Here is a 25,045-nt window from a genome sequence, read left to right on the forward strand (position 1 = left end):
AGGAAAAATCTATCCTAATGGCAATGTGAAACCCGCAATCTCATCGAGTTCCAACTCGGTTACACCCCCTATGTCCTCAGACTCTCCATGCTTTCTGCCTTCTGAACAAGACGCTTCTGATTGATCCCTACCGGGTATTATCCATGATGCTTTAACCAAAGCGCAAACGATCATGCTGGACGCAGTTGTTCGTTTCAATCCCTCTTTTGCCTGGACCGCCCTCTCGGGTTTTCAGTCCACCGGGATACCCATTTTTGCCCAAGTCGCCTTCACAGGTTTTCGACTTGCCGGGTGTACATTTTTCATTTTTTATATCCCTAATGTTTGCCCGAACCTTTTCTCTTTTTTTTTCGGTTCGCCGGGATGCCCCTTTTTGCCTGGACTGTTTTATTCTTTTCGTCCAGCGGGTCTCTTTATACGAAGTATTTTTTAACTGCGTCCGCATTCACAGGGGATGGAAAATCCTCGCCATCCATGGTCGTTAGCAACAAGGCTCCGCCAGAGAAAACCTTCTTGACCACGAATGGACCTTCGTAATTCGGTGTCCATTTGCCCCTACGATCGTTTTGAGGAGAAAGGATCCTTTTCAGCCCCATATCACCTACGTGATATACCCGAGGTCGTACCTTTCTGTCAAAAGCACGCTTCATCCGTTGCTGGTATAACTGCCCATGACAGATGGCTGCTAGCCTCTTTTCTTCAATCAGGCTCAACTCTTCGTACCGGGTCCTTACCCATTCAGCCTCTTGCAGCTTTACGTCCATCAGGACTCTCAAAGAGGGAATCTGAACCTCAACAGGTAATACTGCTTCCATTCCATACATGAGTGAGAACGGCGTTGCCCCAGTAGGCGCACACCGACGTTCGGTACCCAGGATACAAGCTTCATGCTCAATCACACCATCGGTGCATTCAAACGTTATCCAGGCAACAAAAGCTCATTCACCTTAACCTCCCCATCAGACATCAGAATCCGTTCGGATTCAGGGTCAGGCCCCTCCTCCGGGATCGGTTACTCTCAATCTTTCGATTAGAGCACCTCGAGATGTCCTCATCAGGGAATTCAAACTTCATCGGTTGATCATCCTTCACGGGTCATGGAGCGATGTAATCAGACAATACACCCTTTTATTGCTTTCTGAGAGATATATCGAATATCGTGTTCAATCAAAATCATTAACCCTTTCGCAACCCGTCCGGTCATTGCTGGCTTCTCAAACACATACTCGATCGGATCCATCTCGGAAATCCACAAAGTGGTATGAACCAGCATAAACTGTCTCAGTCGGCGAGCAGCCTATGCCAAAGTACAGCAAGTTTTCTCGAACAGTGAATGTATTGTTTCACAGTCGGTAAACTTTTTGCCAAGGTAAATTGCATGCTCTTTTAGACAAGACTAGTCATGCTGACCCAATACACCTCGTAGACCCCTCGAAGGCCGTCAAGTACAGATTAACAGTCTCTCTCCACAGGAGACATCAGAATCAGAGGCTCCTGCAACTTATTCTTTTATTTTTCAATGCCCCTTGGCAATCATTATTCCACCTGACCGTTTGATTCTTTTTTCCAACAACTTGAACATAGGTTCGCACGTGGCTGTTAGATGAGATGTGAACCATGACATGTAGTTCAATCTATCTAAGAAACCATAAACCTCTCTTTTTCTTTCTCGGTTCAGGCGTTTCTCTTATTGTTCTTTTTTTTTTTTTTTTTTTTTTTTTTTTAGCAGGATCAACCTCGATTCCTCTCTTATAATGAACCCCAACAGCTTACCGGACCGCACTCTGATAGCGCACTTACTCGAATTCAACCTCAGTTTGAATTGTCTAGACCAGTCAAACGACTTGCCCCGGTCTGCCAGACGCCCCACTCCTGTTTGGGACCTTGCTATCATGTCATAGCATAGCATTCAACTTCATGATGAATCATATCATGAAACAAAGTCACCATGGCTCTCTGATACAGGTACTGGCGTTCTGCTTCTTTAGAGGACAATCTTCTTTTCATGGCAGCTTGTGCACAACGGCATCGGTATCCGACCCTGACGTATCCTGACATGACCAGGCGAAAGTATCCACATACTCCTTCAACAGGCTACCATTCTGCTCTCGGCTTGCCTCTGAAACGGCCCCAATTTTTCCCTTCCTGACCTCGGCGGTGCTTGGAGTAACAACCTCAACCCGCTCCTCGTGCGGCTGAATCACCTTCTCCTCTTGTTTTGACAACCTGGCTAATTCCAGCAGATCACAATCTTCTTCGCCTTCTTCTTCAGCCTGATTGCTCGGATTGTCGAAGTCATTCAGAGGTGTAACCAAATTGTTATCAACGAGATCCGGAGAATTATTTTTGAATTCGGAACGAGACAAATCAAAAAAAGAGAAAAATGAAAATAAACATTGCCATTTTTATTTGTTTTTAAACTGCAAAAATAAATGAAAAACAGGGAACACCACTTTTTTGACTGAAAAACATCCATTTATTAATGATGCAGAAAATGCAAATTTAAACATGAGGTGGCCCTTACAATGGACCATTACGTGTCGGGCAACACGTATGGCTTTCATGCAGATAAAATCAAAACAGAAATCATTACTCTTCCGGGTGAGTGGCAGTGATGATCTGTTAGGCCTTCCAGCTTCCTGGTACACACGGCTTTATCCAACCATCAAACTTGCAGTTACCGTCAGTCTCTCCACCTACCACACAGGCGTAATCCGAATCTTCAGCAATTGCACTTACCATCGCCTGACCATGCGCCGGCATGGGATTAGCATTAACATTCGGTGATGGCGCGAAATTGATAGCCTTGGAGTCTACCAGGTCCTGGACAACATTCTTGAATGCTCTACAGCCCTCAATGTTATGCCCCGGTGTTCCAGAATGAAATTCACACTGGGCGTTCTCATCATAGTTAGGTGGCCTCTGATCTGATCTCATCGGAACCATCGCCCTCGGCTGAACCAAACCAAGATCCATCAACTTTTTGAACAGAACAACATATGTCACGGGCGGCTTGTCAAAATGGCGATCAATCCCTTTACCTCTCACTTGATACCCGACTCTCTGTTGAGGTGATTGGCGTTGCTGTTGGACTGACTGATTACCAGCAGGGATAGTTACAGCAGCAGTGTGCTGGTAGCAATGATCCCTACCGTGTCCTCTCTGGGCATACACAGCACTTGATTCGCCCTCATTCTTGCGCTGACCATTCCCGAATGGCTTCTTTACTCCTGATGACGGAGCATTTCCTTGTATCTTCCCCATTTTCAGCCAACTTTCAATCCTTTCTAATCTCTCGGTCATGGCTTTCTGCCCCAAGGCAAGCCCTTGCACAATACTGAACAAATCCCTCACCATCTCTTTCAGTCCGAGGACGTCGACGTTGGGAGAATCCATCAGTTTGGATTTGTTGCCCCTAGCAGGATATCTGAGCAAACAAGCTATGCGCACCGGTTGACACCTACAACACAGCAAATGGGTTAATATGCATGAATGCAACATCTATCCATATGAGGAAGATTTCGTCATTTGATTCTGGTTTCATCGAGACGGATAATATTTCACCAATAACATTCTGACATCCGGATGTCTCTCAACCAGATTCTCAATCCATAATACTCCCCATATGGCTAGACATAGGTTCGATGCATATGAATGCAAAATGAGAATGATGCAGATGTAATGCAATGTACTGGGCCATCCTCCAAGTCATCTGATCATCAACTGTACAGAAGCCTCTGATCTCTGAACTGATCACAACCATCTGAAGAAATATGTAACCACAAATCCGACTCAAGGGTTCTGAAATAAACGGAAGACAGATACATCATCATCATCATCAAACCATCTCCGAGCAGATACCCATAACCATCTGAATCGGCCCGGGGAATCCTGAAATAAACGGATCCCCACTGATAAAATCGGCCCGGGGAATCCTGAAATAAACGGATCCCCACTGATAAATACCACGGACAGCACTCCGACGTCACGGCAATAAATGACCATAAATCCGACTTATAAATAGGACTCTGATCCACGGAACAAAAAGTCACCATCTGAACATGCATCTGAAAGAATCACCCTCCCCTCACAGGTAAATTCTAATCAGGTCATCCTAAGGCGGATAATAGTCTCGACAATCGGGCGGAGATACTCAATGGGTTTTCCCTTTCGGGTGTGCCATTGTAGCTCTCCTGAGATCGTCTAAACCAAAGATCCGGGAAATGATCGGTCACCAGAGTCAACAGTTCAGATGAAATAACTCAACCAAAGTGGAATACCCACAGAGGCAAGCACTATCAAATGAACCTCGTCCGGCTTGTGGTACATCATGCTGCCAGGCACATATTGACCTAACATGAAGGAGGCAACATGAGACCACACTAATCCTAGGTGTATACTCGGGCCTGGGTTTTAGCCCCACTCAGAACACCCACCCCAAACAGAGGAACCACCTGCACAGAGGACGGCAACATGATAGTATGATGCATGCAAATATTTATGCAAATATAGAGGGTTAGAATAATAAATGCAATAAATAATACAACACAAGCAACCTAAACTAATCCTAGAATGCTAGGAGAGACTCGCTTAGGGACGATGGACCAGCACAGGTCGACATCTTTTTAAGTCCCCAGCAGAGTCGCCAGCTGTCGCATCCGCGAAAAAACAACCGGCGGGACTCAAATAAAAACACAACACAGAGCCGCCACTGCGCGTTATTTATCCCAAGATAGGGAAAGGAAACGCTCAGAGAAACCTGGAAAGGAAATGGTCTCGCGACCAAAGAGAAAGGGTAAGGGAGTCGGTTACGCAAGGGGAAGGTATTAGCACCCCTCACGTCCGTCGTACTCGACGGGATCCACGTTCTAAGAAAAGAAAAGGTTGCTAAAACATCACACACACACACCGAAGACAACGCATGTGGGGTTAGGAGAAGGGAGCTCGATAGGACGTCGCATCCTATGCCTACATATCTCGTCTGGAACGAGAATCAGAGCCACTGTAGTTCGGCTTACGCACGCCAAACAACACAAAACGCACAAACAGATGGCAAACATGGAGCCCGACAACCACTCGATGAAATTACGTCAGCATCCGAACCAAAACACACTCAAAAGGGCAAACGTGGAGCCCGACGGCCAATCACTGGGCTTACGTCGGCATCCGAACCAAACACACTCAAAAGGGCAAACGTGGAGCCCGACCGCCAATCAATGGACTTACGTCGGCATCCGAACCAAACATACACAAGAAGATAACAAGCAAACACACGCAAAAAAGAAAAAAAGGTTGCCCGGAGTGGTCTCGCACGACCACCTGCCTACATACCTCGTCTGGAACAAGGATCAGGGCGATGTAGTTCCCCCTCAAGGGAAAGAAAATCTAGCCAGAAACCGAGGGAAGACACACATGTCAAACAAATATTCACATAGCACACACTATAACCAATCAAGTGAGGCTCACACAATGGGTTTGACTGCCGAAGCAAGTCATCTGTACATGGGTATTATTCGCTCTTAACCTTGCCATTACGAGGCTAAGGTGAAGCAGATGAAAAGGTGAAGTGAGGATGATACCTCACAGCTCTTATCCCTGACCAGGGAGAGCTTCTGACAAAGGAGCGTGGGTCCAGAATGGAGGGACCCTTCTACGCTCAAAGACTCTGACTCGATTGTGCAACAGCACGAGATCTTGGGTTTGTGTCCCAATGCATCAACACACAGCCGTGTGAGCAGAGGGACGACTCACAGAATAGTGGGGGATAGATTGCATATCCCTTGGCTTCCACCAATTGCCTCATAGAGGACTTCACCTGCTTAGGCACAATATTAAACAATCACAAACATCGCCTCTTAAGGAGGACTTCAGACAGTTTGCCCGGCCAAATAACAGGCCGGGTCTCCAGACTACATGAAGAATAGAAGTCCTACCTCAAGTGGTTTAAAAACCAAGCAGCAGCAAGCAAGTTCTTAAAGAACTGTAAGCAACTAAATGTACCTGAAAACAATCAAGTATCATCAGTACTCAGCCAGACAACAATAAACAGCAAATGTTAATCAGTCAGACTATACAGATTAATGCACACAAAGGCAAGCTATAAGCCCAAGCTCAAGCTTCACAACCTACAAAACAAATTCATGTTAGTTCTCAACATCAAACAACATCAACTTAATTGATTTGGTTCAATCTCCTTAAGCATTGTGCCTTTCATCCTGAAAAATCAAGCAAATGTGAGATACAAGACCACTAGGCCAAGCCTAGGGTCCAAAAGTGAGAAAAAATTCTAAACAGCAAGGGATTCTCAACCAAAATCAAGCTAAAGCAATTCAAAAGCAAGAGCAATTGACCCCATACTTATATCACTCATCATATTCATTTCATGACCAAAACAAGTCAAACTAGGTCAAATGCAACATCAAAAGTCCCAACAGAATGACTTCAATCAAATCCATACCAAAACAATTCCAAAAATCCTCAAATAATTCACACCTAAACAGGACATATTCAAGGTATAGCATGTCAATTTTCAGCTCAATTGGACAAAAGGAACTATGTCAATGAAAATCAAGAAAAACAGACACAATTATTCAAGCCAAACCATAGCATTAACACATACATTCACTTCAAAAATTCATAAGTCAATGAAAACAATTAAGAAATGAATGGGACCAAAACAGGGATGTCTACAATGTGTCTACAACCATCATACCAAATTTCAAATTCATCTAAAACCATATGAGCATTTCACAAAGATAACACAAACATGTGTCACATGAGCTTGCACAATTGACATACAGAGATGAAAAACATCAATCAAATTGAAAATGCCACATAAAAATCCAGAAAAATTCACATAGCATCTCAACATATCCATAATCATCCATGTAAAATTTCAACTCATTCCAACAAACATAGGCTAGGCAAATAATTTCATGAAGTTGCCCTAGTTAGGTGTGACACAAATTGTCACACCTAAGTTCCAAAAATCATATCTCACTCCATAGGTATCCAAAATTCCCAAACTTTACATGTAAATCACCAGCAACATGTCTAGAATCACCACAAAAATTTTCAAGAATTTCTTTTAAGGCATGAGAATTTCACATCAAAAATGGCAAAACATGTCAAAATTACACACAAGTCAAACTTCTATGGTCCAAGTCAACAATTCCCCATGCACAACTTGCAAAATCATGTCCATAAAAAACTAGAGGAAAAATGGGATCTAACAAAAAAACTCTCATATTTTTCTGATTAGTAAAATATTTTTTATGAATTTTTTAAGACTTATATGATTTCTTAAATAATTATTTGGAATTGTTTTAATTTAATTAAGTTTCAGTGGCAAACTTGTAAATAACACCATCCTGGCGCGGTAAACAGCGAGTTTAAAAATTCAAACGAAAAAACAGATCAAACACTCTATTGCGCCCAGAATTCATCGCCTCTTTCCCAGAAATTTCCAGATTCATCATGAACACGAAGAACAACAAACCTCCACCAAAATCCACAAACGAATAGTCATTGAAAAGGTCTCATCACGTGGAATACGAATATCATCATGATTTTGTCTAAATGTTCCTAAATTTCACGAATCGAACGAACTAGGGTTTGGCAACATAACTAAAATTCATCATAACTTTCTCTACACTAATCCATTTTACAAACCAAAAGCATCATCGAACTCTACATTCAACAAGCTACAAAACGCATACAAGCATTAAAGCAATGGTGAGATTCGATTTTCAAGTACCTGGAAATGGCAGTGTTGAAATTGGATGAGTTTGCGCTTGGATCACCAAAACAGATCAAGAATGATGATAGGTGAGGTGAATGAAAGGTCCAGGTTCAATTGAAATGGCTCCTATTGCACGAATTCCTCAATTCACCATTGATGCATCATATAGGACAGTCACGATTTGGTGCTCCTTTGATCTTGATTTCCAAAAACAGTTGCAGATGATGATGAGTGGAAGTTGCAGCAAGAAGAATTTCACAAATTGATCAAGAATTGAGAGAGTTTTGATCAATTGAAGTTCTATGAGGTTTTTGAGAATTTGGAGAATTTGGAGAATTTGTTTGTGATTTTTGGGGAATTGTGAAATTCTGTTAGAGTTTGTTATGATTAAGCTTAAGTACCTCAACTTAATCGAGCTCCTTAATCATGAATTAGCACCATGCCATGTAATTAGCAAAATTGCATTATTCTTAAGCAAAGGCAAAATGGTAATTGCACATGCCAGCCAATGCCAGCTCATTGACAGCTCACACATGCCCTAAACATCTGTCATGAGCTGTTGCCACTTGTTTCATGTTGATTGGATGCATATTTTGGAAATTCACTATGTGATGGCACTTTGTTCATTTTTAAGTCCATTCCAAAAGTGCATTCTCAAACCACAAGGCCTTGGCATGTTATGAGCATTCCAACAATTTCCAAATGTCATTTCTGATGTGTTGCAAAAATCCCCATTCAAAAATTCCCATTATTTCTCAAGTTGGACCATTTTGCCCCTGGATTTTTAACTGTGCACTTGAAATTTGACTTTTTGCATTGACCATTTTTAAAGAAATCCAATTATGCACCATGAAAGTACATGTCAAATGGAGTTTGTGCATAAAAAGATCACTCAATTTGGACACTCCATGTGGAAGTTATGCCCTTCTGATTATGGGTCATTTTTGAAATTGAATGACCATAACTCGCCAACCATGCATGGGATTTTCAAGTTCTTGGACTTTTTGAAAAGGTGAGAACAAGATCTACAACTTTCATGTTGAACAAATTTTCATTTGAAGCTTCCTTGGACATGTAATTTTGAGGTCAAAAACTTTCCATTTTGGGAAACTTCCGTTACAAGTCACTTTCTATTTTTGGCAGTTTTTGTCCTGACTTGATTTTCTTCATTTTTAAGCTTTGCAATGTCAAATAACACTTGTTCCAACATGAATTAAGTGTATCCAACTCATTTTCACCTCCAAATCCATTAAATCATGTACAGTTGACCACAGTTGACTTTCCCAACTGATAGATGAATTTGGCAATGCCTAGATCAATCTGAGCTCCAATCCTCTGATGAAATGGCTCCAGGACGAACCCTAGCCTCAATAAGCTCCATATAACCATGAAATGATCCCCCTCTCCATCATAGACCCCATCTTCTAGCCATGCCCTGATTGGCCCAATACAACTGATTAGGGTTGACCAGTGGTCAAAACCCTAATCTCAAGGAATATGCTCCAACACTTGATGAAATCAATCCATGATGATGATGATGAATCATTTCAAACAAGATAAGGACCAATCTCCTTGAGAATCACAAAACCCTAATTTGGACCTCCACATCCTCAGATGATCAATGACCAGCCCAATGAAACCCTAGCTTGCACATGACCTCCTATCTCCTGATCAAGACTTGTGAGGATGATTTGCACAATGTAACCACATGATATGCAATATGCAATGCCTAATGACCTAAAATGATATGCAATATGTTAAGCTAGTCCCAAGAGAGGAGGGCAAATTTTGAGGTGTTACACCACCATTCAATTGTAAGGATGACATTAATATTTTACGGTACAAAATTATGGCCTACACCACATGTGAGGGCTGGACAAAAAACCGTGACCCAGCCCAAACCGCAATAAACCGAAAAAAATAAAGATTTTGGGCGGGTTTAATTGGGCCGGCGGTTTATCGGGCCAAAAACTTGGGTTGGTTTGGTTTGGCATGGGCGGGTCTGGGTTAAGAAATGTGAACCGCAGGAACCCTAACCCGCCCACTAATAATAACAAAACGAATTTCATATTAGGTTTTTAGTAGTTGTTGTGCATTCCCCTTCTTTCATTTTCATTACCATCCAAATCCCTAACAAGTCGTCGGCCGCCGGATACACACCTTCACCTTCATCCATCCCCTCAACCCACACCACCACCAACCTTCAAAACTACCCACCACCACCATATTCAAATTGTTTTATTACTCACAACCAGTCTCTACGAATAATCCTAAAGAGACACGATTCTCATTCACTCATCTTGTTCAAGATTTACTTTTTCTTTCTTGTTGTTTCGAAGAATAGTGTATTCTTATTGTTTTGGAGTTTTCTAAATTAGAGTTTCTCTATTTATCCGTTCTTGTAAGTTTTGTTTGCATCCTTCTAATTATTTTCTTATTTTTGGATTTTATTTCATGTTACCGACAGATCCATCTTCATGTTACAAGCAAAGGTACGAGCTATGGTTAAATGTTTTTGTTTTGAGCTTTTATTTATTTAGCCTTTGTTGTTTTCAGTTGTTGACCTTAATTGTTGTTTTGGTTTAAACAGATGGAGCAAGGACTAAATCATAGGCAAGGAGTTACAAATAAGAAAATATATCTTGGAATAAGTTTGTTTTAAACCAGCAATATAATTATTTACTATGATATTTTCTTCCAAAATCTGTTATCAATTTTCATGATCGGTTCTAAAATCTAGACATACTTGTTTATTTTTATGTTGTTGTTGTATAGATATAATTTGCAATGAAATTCTCCTTTCATGGTGGTATGTTGATATTACATGGTATGTTCATCATATTATATTATGGTGTATTCACTATAATATTTTTGAATGATTTAATGTATTATTTATAGCTTGATTGAATATAAATGAATGACCATATGATTGCTAATTAATATGACAGGTTTAGTGCATGGATTGCCTATGTGTTATACAACTATTGTCTTTTTAATATGACAGGTTCATGTTTTGTTTTCATGTCTTTTTGCAGATCAAGAGTGGTTCCTGTTCCACTGAGTTTCTCCATAATATGCAAAAGTTTGCTTCTTGGGGCAATAGAGTAATGACAAAATTGCCTTATACTTAACTTAACAACTGTGATTGTATAGTATTAAGGCCTTTTAAATCTGATGATTTTGTGTTCTTTTGGAATTGTATGGTGCTGTTATGCAGATGTGGATCTCAGATTTTGGGGTATATTAGTATTAATTATAGTTCTCCAACACTTGCTTCAGCAATTGGTAATCTGGTACCTGCTTTCACTTTCATGCTAGCTGTCACTTTCAGGTTTGATCATTATATTGGAATTAGGCAGTGATTTACAATAACCACGGTAGAAACATCTTAATCTATTTTTTTTCTCTTATTAAGGATGGAAAAGTTAGCTATAAAGAGTAGAAGTAGCAATGCTAAGGTAATGGGAAGCATAATATCAATAGCAGGTGCTTTTGTCTTGACTTTCTACAAAGGAAAATCCATCTTGAATTCCTCATCACTTCATCAATCAAATGAATTTCTCAAGTCAGTGGACTATTTTCTAGTTTCTCTATGGTACATTTTATAGGTAGATAGAATTAGTATTATGCAAAATGAGAGATATTATTTAATAATAGCTTCAAAAATTTAGTTCTAAATTGCTACATTCAATTAGCAGGTACATATCTTGAAGGAGTTCCCAAATGAACTAAGTTTAGTCTTGTTATACTCCATTAGTGCAACCATAATATCAACATGTGTAGCTTTGTTATCAGTTTCAAATGCAAGTGCTTGGAAAATAGGACTAAATCTCTCACTCATCTCCATTGTTTCCTCTGTAAGTTGTACTGCAAATAGGACTAAAGGATTGAGCATTGCATTTGAAACTGCTCTTTACTGCAAACAAGTTCTTTAGCTTGTTCTTTTTGTTTAACTTATATTTATATGTATTTTTTTAGATTGAAGAAAAAGAGTCTCCATTGATTCTATATTGATGAGTAATTCAATTGTAAATTAATATTATTAGTTATTGTATAATTTAATATTAGTTATTGTAGAATTTAATATTAGATTGAAGAAAAAGAGTCTCCATTGGTCCCATTAATTTTTTTTTTTTGCTTTTGATTTGTATTAGCCAATTAATATTATTAGTTATTGTATAATTTAATATTTATAAGTTGTATAGTATTTAATATTCAGCAGGTGGGTATAATTAAAAATAATTTTGACATAAATTGTGTTGTTCAAGTTGAATGTTTAATCCATTATTGAATTTGAAATTTTTATAATGTAAAAACTGTACAGAAGTTTTATGAAAAAGTTAGAAATTTTAATTGGATCTTTAAATATTTTTAGTCTAATAACCCGAGGAATCCGTCCGTTTTAACCCGCAATCCATCTGGACCCAACCCGACTAAATCAATGTTAAAATTGGGCGGAAATGGGCCACAGTAATGCATCCGCGGGTTGGACTGGGTGTTGATTTTAGATCCGAACCCGCCCAATCCGGCCCGTTGTCCAGCCCTATGTGAGGTAATGCAATAAACAAGGACAGTACTTGACTTACACTATCCTATTATCAAGAGAAAACAAAAAAACATTCAAGTGAATGACAGGTCTTGTGGAACAGGTCTTGTGGAGCAGATCTTCTTAGTTTGTACCTAAAATTACAGAACTAGTTAGTAAGTAGCCCATTATTTTCTGAACGTCCATTTAAATTTGTCCGGCTTAAGCAACTGGTAACTAGGAATCATGCCATTATACCTGTTGGGAATTAATGGATAATTATTACTTATAATCATACTTTATCAACTATCCAGTTCCGGATATTAGAAAACAATTGTCAATACTTTCTTCTTACTTAATGGCAGCCTTCTCAAATAATACAGAGACCATTAATAAAGACCATTAAAAAAAAGATATAAATTTCAAAAAAAAAATCATTTATTTTAATTATAAATGTCTCTAATTGTTTTTTTTTTTTGGAATAATAATAATCTTTATTGCCAAAAACAAAGAAATACACGTCGATCCTCAGATCCAGACCCCAACCGACACGGATACAAACAACGACCACTAAAGGCTATTATAATACGCTGTCAATTTTCTATTCATTCTAAATCTATCCATAAGTATGTCATGAATATGTTGGCTTTGAAGCTCTTCCTTCCTCCCCTGTTGGAAACAAATCCTGTTTCTCACCCACCAAATGTGGTATACCGTTTCAGCCAGCGCAACTTTGAAAATACGCATTTTGTTGCCCTTCCCTTTGGCTTGTTGCCAAGCAGTATGCTCATTCCAATCAATATGGATATAACCAAGCCCAAGCCTATTAAGAATCTCCTTCCAAATCTTCTTTGTGATTGCACACTCAAAGAATAAATGGCATCTATTTTCCTGCACATCACAAAACAGACAATTCCCATCAGTATAAGTCCCGTGTTTCATCAATCTGTCTTTGGTTTGCAATCTGTCCTGACAGACCAGCCAAAGAGTAAAAACAGCCCTTGGTCTAGCCATGTTTATGTACATTAACCTCCTCCAATCAACTCTTGGCTTGTCCCCACGCAGATGCCGATACATTCTTCGAGTGCTATACATATTATTAGCCTGGAATTCAACCCAAATATCATTAGACATCATTTCAGCTTTATGTTTACACATGGACTTCATCAACCATGAACTGTTGTTGTTGGGCTGGTATTCCTCAATCACTCCATTCTTCAAGTAGTAAATATGCATCCATTTAACCCACATTTTATCCTTCTTCTCGCTCAAATTCCAGAGAAGCTTGCCAATGGTGGCTTTATTCCACTCCCCTAAGGCTATGATGTTCCTTCCACCATTTGCAATCGAATCACAAACATGGTCCCAGGCCACCGGCGCTCTTTTACTCTTCTCGTCATTTCCAGCCCAAATGAATCTTCTACACATGCTTTCAATGAGCCTAATGATCTTTTTGGGTAGAAGAAAAATTTGCATCCAATAATTGGTTATAGCAAACATCACACTTCTCACCAACTGTAATTTACCTGCATACGACAAAAGACGGCTACACCAATGGTTAATTCTAACAGTCATTCTATCTAGCAGCCCTTGACAATTGTTGATGGTGAGCTTTCTACTGTTCAGAGGCACTCCAATTGTTTATATTATAGAGATTATTATAAATATTGTTAAATATAATTTATATTTTGGAGATTATTATGGATATTGTTGAGTATGACTAATATTGTGGAGATTATTTATGGGTATTGTTGAGTATGACTTATATTTGTGAATATTATTATGAGTAGATAGTTGAAGGGTGTGAGGACTTCAAGAGTATTATTGTAAATTAAACCATAATATTATATATTGTTTGTAACACTTTAACCCTAATTTATTAAACAAAATAAATAAAATTATAGTTGCTCCATAGTTGCAGAGGTAGACATCATTGGCCAATTACGTTAACAAAGATCAATTGTTTTCATTGTTTTTTTTACTTTCGTTTATCTTTAATCTTCTATACTGGTTGTTGTTCTAAGAGTTTGTATCAGATGATGATTAACTCTTGTGCGAAATTCGAAGTAATAAGGTTCGAAAGGACAAGTAATTTTAGATTATGCAAATGAGGGTTAATGATTAGTTGGCTCGGAAAAGTTTACAAAAAATGATTTGTGAGACGAAACCGAACGACGTGGAGGATAACGATTGGACAGAGATGAAGGAGAAGGACGCGAGATTGATTCACCTATGTGTTTTAGATAAGATGGTGTATCATATCCTAAACCTGACGACATCGAAGGAGGTTTGAGACAAATTATAAAGTCAATATATGTCAAAAGCACAATTGAACAAATTATTCGCGAAGTCAAATCATGCAAAAGCTCATGCATAAGGCGGTGTATCTATTATTTTAATGTATTTAATTGAATCATTTTATTCGTTATTTGATTTTGTCGTTTTATCGTAGAAATGTATCTTGAGTTATCCCTCTCCCCCACTTATATTCAAATCATTGCAATTGTTTTCTTTTTTAGTAAATGGTCAAAGTCAATTATATATGTGTCCCTTGAATCACAAGTCATAAATCTTGAAACAAGGAGTTTTTTTTTTATGTTTGATTCAAATATAACATATGGCCGACTCATTTAATAATTCAATGTGAAACTTAAATTTTGGCTCTGTATTCGTGATTCGAATCAAGGAAGTGTCTGATTCTAGTAAGAAGACACATTAGCCCGAATCATTGTCAGACATGACTTGAATCATGATCACATTATATTGTGTGACTCGGATCATGAAATTTCTTAATTCGAATCACATGATTCAAATTCAAATCATGACTCTGATCAATAAGTTATTTACAGATTTTATCACCTTGATTCAAATCATTATTTCCTCTAGTTCAAATCATAACTGTGTGATCAGACATGAATCATTTGATCATTTTCTCACCAGTTTTATGTCTAACCTCTAGCACCTATATAAATCATTCTTGTCATTTTATAGAAACATATACATGACCAAGATGTAGAAGACGCACAATTTGTGAATTTTGAAAATAATCTCAAACATACTTTTCACAAATCTAAAAAGTCACTAGTGTTCTTTCTTTCATACCTTCTCTCAAGTCGAACATATATAAAAACTAGCAAGATACTTGTGCATCCTTACAGGCAAATTTATTTAATATGATATAAAATATATTTAGACACATTTGTAAATTTGAAATGAAAAAAAAGAATTTGGAGAAAGAAAGAAAATTTTTATATTTGAAAATAAAAAATTCATCTTTCAATTAAAGACAATTACTCGTTAAAATAAAATATATATTATTCTAATAGTGACCCGTGAAATGGAAAGTTAGTGGTGTCTACCATTATTGAGTAATATTCATTTTGATACAATATAAAATATTTTTAGATACACATGTCAATTTATAATGTGTTACTTAATTGTAAAATGAACAATGATCATATAAGCTCAATTGTATTAAATAATCATATAAAGAAAGAGACACGTGAGATGGAGAAAGAAAAAAAATCACATTTAAAAATGAAAATTTTGTTTCTAAAATAAAGTTAAATATTGTCTTAATAGTGACTTGTGAAATGGAAAGTTAGTTGTGTGCATTGTTATTGAGTGATATTCAATTTGATATCGTATAAAATATATTTAGATAGAACATATCAATTTCAATTGAGTTACTTAATTGTAAAACAAACAATAATCATATAAATATGAATATTTAATATATAATAATTATAAAATAACTATGTCTTTATTATAGATAAATTTTGGGTGTTAAAAATTCAATATTTTTTTTTGTTTTCTTCTTCATTAAATTAAAAAAAAAAAGTTTAAATTTTTGTTATTTATACTAAAATACATAAAATAGGAAAAATAAAATGGATTCAGAAAAAATTAAAATGAAAGTGAGAAAGTGTGAGAAAAATAATGTGAATGAAATTTGAAATTTGAATTAAGAGAAGAAAAGGAAGAGTGAGAAAGTTAAAAATAAAAAAGAAAAATGAATGAAGTGGCAAAATGAGGTAGTTTCAACTTTTTTAGCAATTGTTAATTACAAATATGCCCTTTTGCTAGTAAAATTTTTGAAAAAGAAAAAGAAATATTAGGGAGATTGATGATAGTTTATTTTAATGGATAGAGAGTTGATTTTTGATTGAGTTAGACCTTTTTATGCATTGTGTGATTTTCTTCAAGATACCCAATCACCTTTAACCTTGAACCAAGAAATCACATTGTTGCGATGCTCAACTCTAAAGATTAAGTGTGCATGGTAGATACAAGAAGCATTAGAGAATCTAATGTTTTTTGTGAATTTTTTGTGTATGTATTAGATTGAAGTTTCAATGTTATGATTATGGTTTTTTTGAGAATTTATTCTACCAAATAAGAGGTTATTTTGTCCTGCATTAAAGACGTCAATAGTATCAAAATAAGGTAGCTCTGGAATGAAGTTGGGAGTTTTCAATATCTTTAGGCACATCAAGGGATCAGGAAAGGAACCAATAGGATCGAGGAAATATCGCTTCAGAACGAAAGCTTGAAGCAGAAATTTATGTATAGAAATATTCTTGAGTCAAGATCAAACGAAGAACTTGTGATTTCAACGGTTTAGAGTTTTCTTCTATAGAAGGGAATTCATATTTAAACATTTGTTGGCTTAAGTATTAATTGACTTTGAAGTGTTAAAATGTCATTTGATTATCTTTTGTAACAAAAAATTGTATATTTATTTTAAAAATTATGGAAGAACCTAAGAATTTTCAATGGCTTGCCAATGAAGACTAGACTAACCTCTCTCTCTCTCTCTGTGTGTGTATGTGTGTGTGTTAAATGCGCTCTCTCTCTCTCTCTCTCTCTCTCTCTCTCTCTCTCTCTCTCTCTCTCTCTCTCTCTCTCTCTCTCTCTCTCTCTCTCTCTCTCTCTCTCTCTCTCTCTTCTCTCTCTCTCTCTCTCTCTCTCTCTCTCTCTCTCTCTCTCTCTCTCTCTCTCTCTCTCTCTCTCTCTCTCTCTCTCTCTCTCTCTCTCTCTCTCTCTCTCTCTCTCTCTCTCTCTCTCTCTCTCTCTCTCTCTCTATATATATATATATATATATATATATATATATATATATATATATATATATATATATATATATATATATATATATATATATATATATATATATATATATATATATATATATATATATATATATATATATATATATATATATATATATATATATATATATATATATATATATATATATATATATATATATATATGTATGTGTTAAATGCACATCTCTTTTTTTAAAACTCTAATGGTATGCACATCTCTTTTTTTCAAACTCTAATGATAAATAATGGTTTATGCACATCTTTTTTTTTAAAACTCTAATGGTTGATGCACATCTCTCTTTTTAAAACTCTAATGATAAATTGTTTTTAAGAGGAATGATCCGTTCAACCCTCATTCTAAGTCATTTGAATCCCATATTCTCCTCCAACAGTATTTACGTCACTTGTCTAAGACACCTCTGCAAGATTGGAGTACCGTCGATAACTCGATCTTTTTTTTTTAGAAGTTAATGGAAGACTTTAGATAGAGGTTTGGTGAGGAAGTCACTTAGTTGGTCAACTATGCTAACACGATGAATTTTTACTTTTTCTTGTTGAACCAAATCAGGAACAAACCGAATATCAACAACCATATGTTTCATTCAAGTGTGGTACACATGATCATTCATAAGATGTGTAGGACTTGTATATTATCATAAAGAATATAAGGTTTGGGCGAAAAAGATCACCTAATTCAGTGAGAGCTTATGTGATCCATGACAATTCAACCGCAGTATGGCTAAGATTCAATACTCAACTTTAATGGATGATCCTACTGCTGCTCTTTGTTTGGGTGATTTCCATGAGATATGGTGGGGGCCATAGTAAACTAGGTGATGTGATGTAGATGTGTGATCATCTTTATCCTCAATCCAATAATCATCACTGTATGAAATGATGGAAGAATATGTTGGTTTTTGAAGTAGGAAGCCATGAAATATTGTACCTTTGAGATAATGAAAACTCCATTTAAAAGCGACCAAATAAGTAGTGGTGGATCTTTGCATGAATTGAGCAAGTTTCTTAAAAGAGAAAACAATGTTAGGTCATGTCATGGACAAGTTTTAAGGTTGCCTATATTGTTGCGATAAAATGTAGCGTCAACACTTGACGAACCATCATCTTTTGTTAATTAAATGGTTGTTGATAATCGAGTGAGGATGATTTGGCATCAGTCAAGTTTGTTATTTCAAACAACTCAAGAATGTATTTATGTTGGGAGAGGAATAAACTCGTAGTTGTTTGTATGAATTTAACAACAAGAAAGTAATGCAATGAACCAAAATATTTGATCAAAAATGAATTTGCAAGCTTTGTTATGCAATCATTGGTTTAAAATTCACAGTTGCATATAATCATAATATCATCAACATACACAAGAGAATAACATCAGATTTTTGTCTAGCTAAAGATAAATCATATTTTAAATTTACAAATCCATAGTCATATATAAACTTACAATTATTCTTACATCAATATATACACCAAATACTTACCTCTAATACTATTTACGGTATTTATATGGTATATAGTAATTTTTATTTTATTTTATAAAAAGAAATATTTTTATTTTTAAAATTATTTTTATAGTATAAATATAAAATTTATAATTAAACAGTATTATTATTGTCTTAGTCACAAAAATATAGATTATTAATCATATGTTTTATTTATAATTCATTAATCAAATTTTCTACTTTCTTAACCAGTAAATTTCATAACATTAAACAAGTTCTGACTTTAAAATATGAAATATAATAGAGTATAATTATATTTTATATTTTAATGTCAGAACTTGGTTAATATTATGCTATTTATTGATTAATGAATTAATAAATTTGATTAATGAATTATAAGAAAAATGCATGGTTAATAACCTATATTTTTGTGGCTAAAACAATAATAAAATTGATTAACTACAAATTATATATTTATGTTATAAAAAAAATTAAAAATAAAAATATTTTTTTTATTTATAAAAAAAATAAAAAAAAGGGTTAAATACACTTTTCCCCCCTGTAATGTTAGCGAGTTTAGGATTACCCCCCTGTAAAAATATTTTTTGTAAACCCCCCCTTATGTTATGTAGATTCCTTCATAGAACCCCCTAATATCCAGGTGGCATGGAATCTAATAAGAGGTCCTACACCTGGCATATTTTTAATTTTGTTAAAGTGATTATGTGTCATTTTACACTTTTTAATTTCAAATACCCCCTTAGAAAATTAGGGTTCTGAACATAGCAGGGAAGACGAAGACGAAATTTCCAGGGGAAGACGAAGACGAAGAAGAAGAATGCAGGGAACGAAGCAAACGAGAAAGACGACCGCAGTGAAGACGAAGATGAAGACAACCTCAGCGAATACGAAGAAGCGATCCAGCTTAGTGAAGACGAGCTCAGTGAAGTGTCCAAAGTCCGAGGTTAGTAAAAATTTGAAGTTCATCAATGTCGTAGGGTAAAATTTTGAAATCAACAATCTTTGACATGTGGGTATAATATATTGACAGGATTCACAACACTTTAGTGTTACACTCCACCATGGGGGTGAATTTTACAGGGTTTTTGAAGAAGAAATTATATACAGAGGGGGTACGGATACGACAGTTAATGGGATACATGTTTCAAATTGGAACATGGATAACATTGAGAAGTTGTTGAGTAGGTTAGGGTATAAGGCTGATTGTGTTAGGGTATGGACAAAAGTTTTAGAAATTCAAGATGGTTTTTTTCTGATTAGGAAAGATGATGATTGCAAAAGCATGGAGGGCTAAGCTAATTGCCAAGAAGATAATTGAAGGTGATGCTGACAATCAGTATGCTTCCATATGGAGGTATGCAGAAGAACTAAGAAGGGTAAACCATGGCAACACTGTGAAGATAAATGTAGAAAGACCTAGTCCATCCATACAACCAAGGTTTGGGTCATTTTATTTCTGTTTTGATGGCTGTAAGAAAGGCTTTATTCATGGATGCAGACCATTTGTGGGGGTTGATGGATGTCACTTAAAGACCAAGTATGGTGGACAGTTACTTATTGCTGTAGGCAGGGATGCTAATGATCAATACTTCCCTTTGGCATTTGGTGTGGTTGAAAATGAAACAAAGGAGAGTTGGAGATGGTTTATACAACTACTAATGGAGGACATTGGTCAGGATAGAAGATATGTATTTATCTCTGATCAACAGAAGGTATGTATTTAACTCTATCTTTCTGTTGCAAATTATTCTATTCTCTAAATGTTGAAAAAAATTCTATTTTGTATCAAGGACTTGTGGCTGTATTTGAAGAATTGTCTGATACTATTGAGCATAGATTATGTCTTAGGCACTTGTATGCTAATTTCAAGAAAAGGTTTGGTGGAGGAGCCCTTATTAGAGATTTAATGATGGGAGCTGCTAAAGCCACATACTATCAGGCATGGGTCCAAAAGATGAATGAATTGAAGAATGCAGATCCCAATGCTTGGACTTGGTTGATGGCTGTTCCTACCAAAAGCTGGTGTAAGCATGCCTTTTCTTTTTACCCTAAATGTGATACATTGATGAATAATATCTCAGAGTCTTTTAATGCTACCATTCTAGCTGCTAGGGACAAACCTATACTCACAATGTGTGAGTGGATAAGAAAATATCTGATGAATAGGTTATCCACCTCTGCAAGTAAACTAGAAAATTGGCCACATAAGGTGATGCCAATACCTAGGAGAAGGTTAGATAATGAGGTGTTCAGGAGTGGTCATTGGTTGCCAACATGGTCAATTGCTGAGACTTTTCAGGTTACACATAGTTACAACACACATGAATTTATTGTTGACATTGCTAAAAGGTTATGTAGTTGTAATTTTTGGGAATTAGTAGGAATTCCATGTAGGCATGCTGTAGCTGCTCTGAGTTATAGAAAGCAAAACCCTGATGAATTTGTTTATGCTTGTTACACAAGAGAAAAGTTTGCACTATGTTATGGATTTTCAGTAAGTCCAATCAATGGTCAAGATATGTGGCCAGAAGTTGAGATGGAACCACCTCTACCACCTGCATATAAAAATGGTCCTGGTAGACCTAAGAAGATTAGGATAAGAGAAACAGGATCTAGTGTGACTGCCTCAATCACAAAACAATCCAGAAAAAGGGTTGAAAAAAAACCTATCATCAAAAGAAGGCAAAGTGAGAGGATCAAGTTGAGTTGGTTTAAAAGACCCATAACAGGTGAAGGAATATCTAGTGACAAACCAATTACCCTACCAGAAAATGAAGACATACCCACTTCAAAATGAGGGACTGATTATTATGTTTCTGCTATGTATTTTGTAATCCTTTTGGAAAACTCTTTTGTAATGCCAACTGATCTTTGAAGACATGTATTTTGTAATCCTTTTGTAACAAACATATGCACTTACTGTGATGATCAATTCTAATGTATCAGTTTAACATTATTGGTGTGTATTGTCTATAAAACACAATGGCTAGTCTGTCACATTTTTTTCTTGTTTTTCATAAACCATGAATTCTGCAGAGAGCCATGGCTAGTCTGTGCACTAATCTTACAACAAAACCATGAATTCTGCAGGACCTAAAGAAAAAGCCAAAGTATTTAATTACATTCACCTTGAATTCTGCACTGAAAAAGTTTAAGAGATAGACTACATTAATATATTTCAATTTATTTATATGTTTACTATGTCATATTTTCTTTAGAATTACTGACTATAAAATTGTTCTGTAGTTTTCTGATGATTTTGCAATTTTGCTCTTTCATTATTATATAACTTTTTTCTGTCATTATTGGTAGATTGAATGCTGAAAGTTTAATCAAATAATGATGCTGCACTGACAGTTTAAGATTGATGAACAGATTACATTTCATTGATGAACACATTACAAGTTCAACATTACATTGCTGAAAAACACTAATGACATAACAATTACATGACAGACTCATTAGACTAACTTAACCATTGCTGCTATCAACATCCATGACAGACCAATTACAAACATTAACCATAAATTTTTCCTCTTTTCCATTGCAATCTTTTTCTTCAGTTTTTCTAACTTGTTAAGCTTTCCGACTCTGCAATCTATCTCCTCAACAATCTCTTTAGCAAATTCAATCAAATAAGCCTTGTTGACTTCACATTGGCGGCATCCGGACGGATTGGTTTCTTTCACTGCAAACTCACTGACCAAATCATCCCACAAAAATAAACCGCACCCATTCTGCAATTTGAGACAAACACCACCAACAATTAATTTCGAAATCAAACTCAAAATAATAAAATGCTTCAAAATTGCTCACCATATTATTCCTGCATTTCCAAAATTTGCGACCGGGGTTTTCAATTGACTTGGAGAGCAACAACTTCATGGTTTCATTGCATCCACATCTTGGTAAGCCGTTTCCAACTTCACTCGTGGAAGATGCCTTGCTGCCACCCATAACCCAGATGAAGGGGACACGGACGAAGATGAAGAGAGGGATGGATTTGGGGTAGGGATGGATTTCACGAAGAGAGAGAGGGATGGATTTGGGATAGGGATGGATTTCACGAAGAGAGAGAGGGATGGATTTGGAACCCTAATTTCTAGTTTATGCCATGCTGGAGACCTAATGAAGATTCACATGTGAAAATAAAAAAATTAAAAAGCCACGTCTGAAATAAAAAACCAAGATTCCATGCCACCTGGATATTAGGGGGTTCTATGAAGGAATCTACATAACATAAGGGGGGTATTGAAAAAATAACTTTACCAGGGGGGTAATCCTAAACTCGCTAACATTACAGGGGGGTAAAGTGTATTTAACCCTAAAAAAAATAATAAGAATAGCATTGCTTATAAACTTACACAATATTTGGAACTAATCATGTGGTGTATGTTTAAGGTCATATATTAACTTTGCAACTTATTTGGATTGCTTTTGGCCAATAGTTTGCATTAAATAATGCCAATCTATTTAGGAGTGTAAGGTAAACTTATGTAATGTGATATTCCATGTGTATTGAAATAAGATTTGAGTTTGATGTATTCAGTTTCGCCATCTATGGAGTCGATTTTATCTCGGTGGGAGAAAAAAACTAAATAATATCTCTAACCATTAATCCGTGTTGTATGGGATGGTTTTCAAACATTAAAGAAAATAAGTGTTGACCAAATGACTCTAATCATAAGAGAGAGTGTGATATTTAAAATTTTTAAATGATCGATTTATAAAAAATATTTAATATTAAAATATTTATTTTAGACGGTAGAAGAAAATAGGGAAGAAGCAGTAGAAAAATAGAAAGGAGAAAAGACATTTAAATAAGTAGCAAAATAAAATAAATAAAAGAAAATAAAGAGAGAATAGATAGAGAGATCGCGTCTGAGAAATATCCTAGTTCGACCTAAAATATTTGGCATACTCCAGTCCCCAAGAGTTTCCCCTTATGGTTTTTATAGGATGAATTAGAAGAAGATTTCTATTAAAAAAACTAGTGTAACTTGAAATGATGAGAAGTTTCCTTTATATAAGAGAAAATTTGGCTTAAAAAAGGAAACAATACATAGGTTATTTTAATGAGTTAATCAATTAAACTTATGCATTAACTTATTAACCAAACTAAATTAATAAATTTTGAAATTCTACGTCACCGCTTGATTATTACCCCCTCCTTGATCGAATAGAAGACAATATACTTTGATTTAATCAATTAAAAATAACTCTTAATCAATTGTAGTGTATTGTATATTCCTAATTGATTAAAGAAGTTTCTAATCAATTAAGAGCTTGTTCAAATTTATTCAAAGAAGTTTTATCAAAATATAAAAGGTTTAAAAATATTTTTTTTGCGTGTGCGCAATGCCTTAGTACCTTAAGACTTGTTCTTGTTCCTTTTACAATCAAGCTTATTAGAGATAGGAAAAACCCTAAGTGCAGGATCAAACAAGCTTTCACACTTTCATAGATTTTGAGGACTTTAAGCTTTTACATCTTTAACTACTTCAAGAATTCAAGCTTTTGCATCTTTCAGATTACATCTTCAAGACTTCAAGCCTTCACAATGCAACTTAAATATCCTTTGCACGATTCAACTTTGTCTAGCGCTTTCAACTTTATCTTTGTACATTTGACATGTGAGGCTTGTGATATTTCTCTTTTATTCAGGTGTTATCACCAGGAACCTTTAGAAGAGTTGTCATGTTTAAAGCCTTTTTACAGTTGTCATCAACACCACCATTTAGCAGTTGTTATCATCAAAACCAACACTTTTTAATGATATTACCTGCCCAACATATGGAACCATATTCTCCTTACTTTTTATGTTGACAATGCATATCTCAGGGAGGTGGTAAAATAGAAGAGATAGATAAAATATTTGGGGTGGCTAAAATCCTCCTCATAGATAAAGAGATTATATTTTACTCTCCTTCAGAGTATAATTTTCTCCTTTGATACTATCAAAAATGCGGAAAGAATAAAAAGAATAACACAAAACATGAAACTAAGGTATCACATATGAAATTCTGGTATCAGATATAAGATGTCGAAGGTAATGTCACGACACTAATATCTGTTAACACACAATGGATAAAAAATACAGAATGGTAAAGTGAATAACACAAGCAATTGTTAACCCAGTTCGATGCAACTCACCTACATCTGGGGGCTACCAAGCCAAGAAGGAAATTCA

At 35.9% G+C, this 25,045-nt stretch overlaps 1 protein-coding gene and 1 pseudogene across 1 annotated transcript; both read left to right on the forward strand.

Annotated features, from left to right (window-relative positions):
• Positions 1-7,762: 7,762 nt before the first annotated feature.
• LOC127081478 (WAT1-related protein At3g28050-like) lies at positions 7,763-11,735 on the forward strand (annotated as a pseudogene).
• A 7,985-nt stretch (positions 11,736-19,720) lies between these two features.
• LOC127081480 (uncharacterized) lies at positions 19,721-21,652 on the forward strand. Its single transcript, XM_051021734.1, has 4 exons — positions 19,721-19,798; positions 19,886-19,967; positions 20,116-20,526; positions 20,646-21,652. Exons 1-4 carry the CDS (start codon positions 19,721-19,723, stop codon positions 21,650-21,652), a joined length of 1,578 nt encoding a protein of 525 aa, XP_050877691.1.
• Positions 21,653-25,045: the final 3,393 nt, after the last annotated feature.

Source organism: Lathyrus oleraceus, chromosome 5 (genome assembly GCF_024323335.1).
Source record: "Lathyrus oleraceus cultivar Zhongwan6 chromosome 5, CAAS_Psat_ZW6_1.0, whole genome shotgun sequence".
NCBI lineage: Eukaryota > Viridiplantae > Streptophyta > Magnoliopsida > Fabales > Fabaceae > Lathyrus > Lathyrus oleraceus.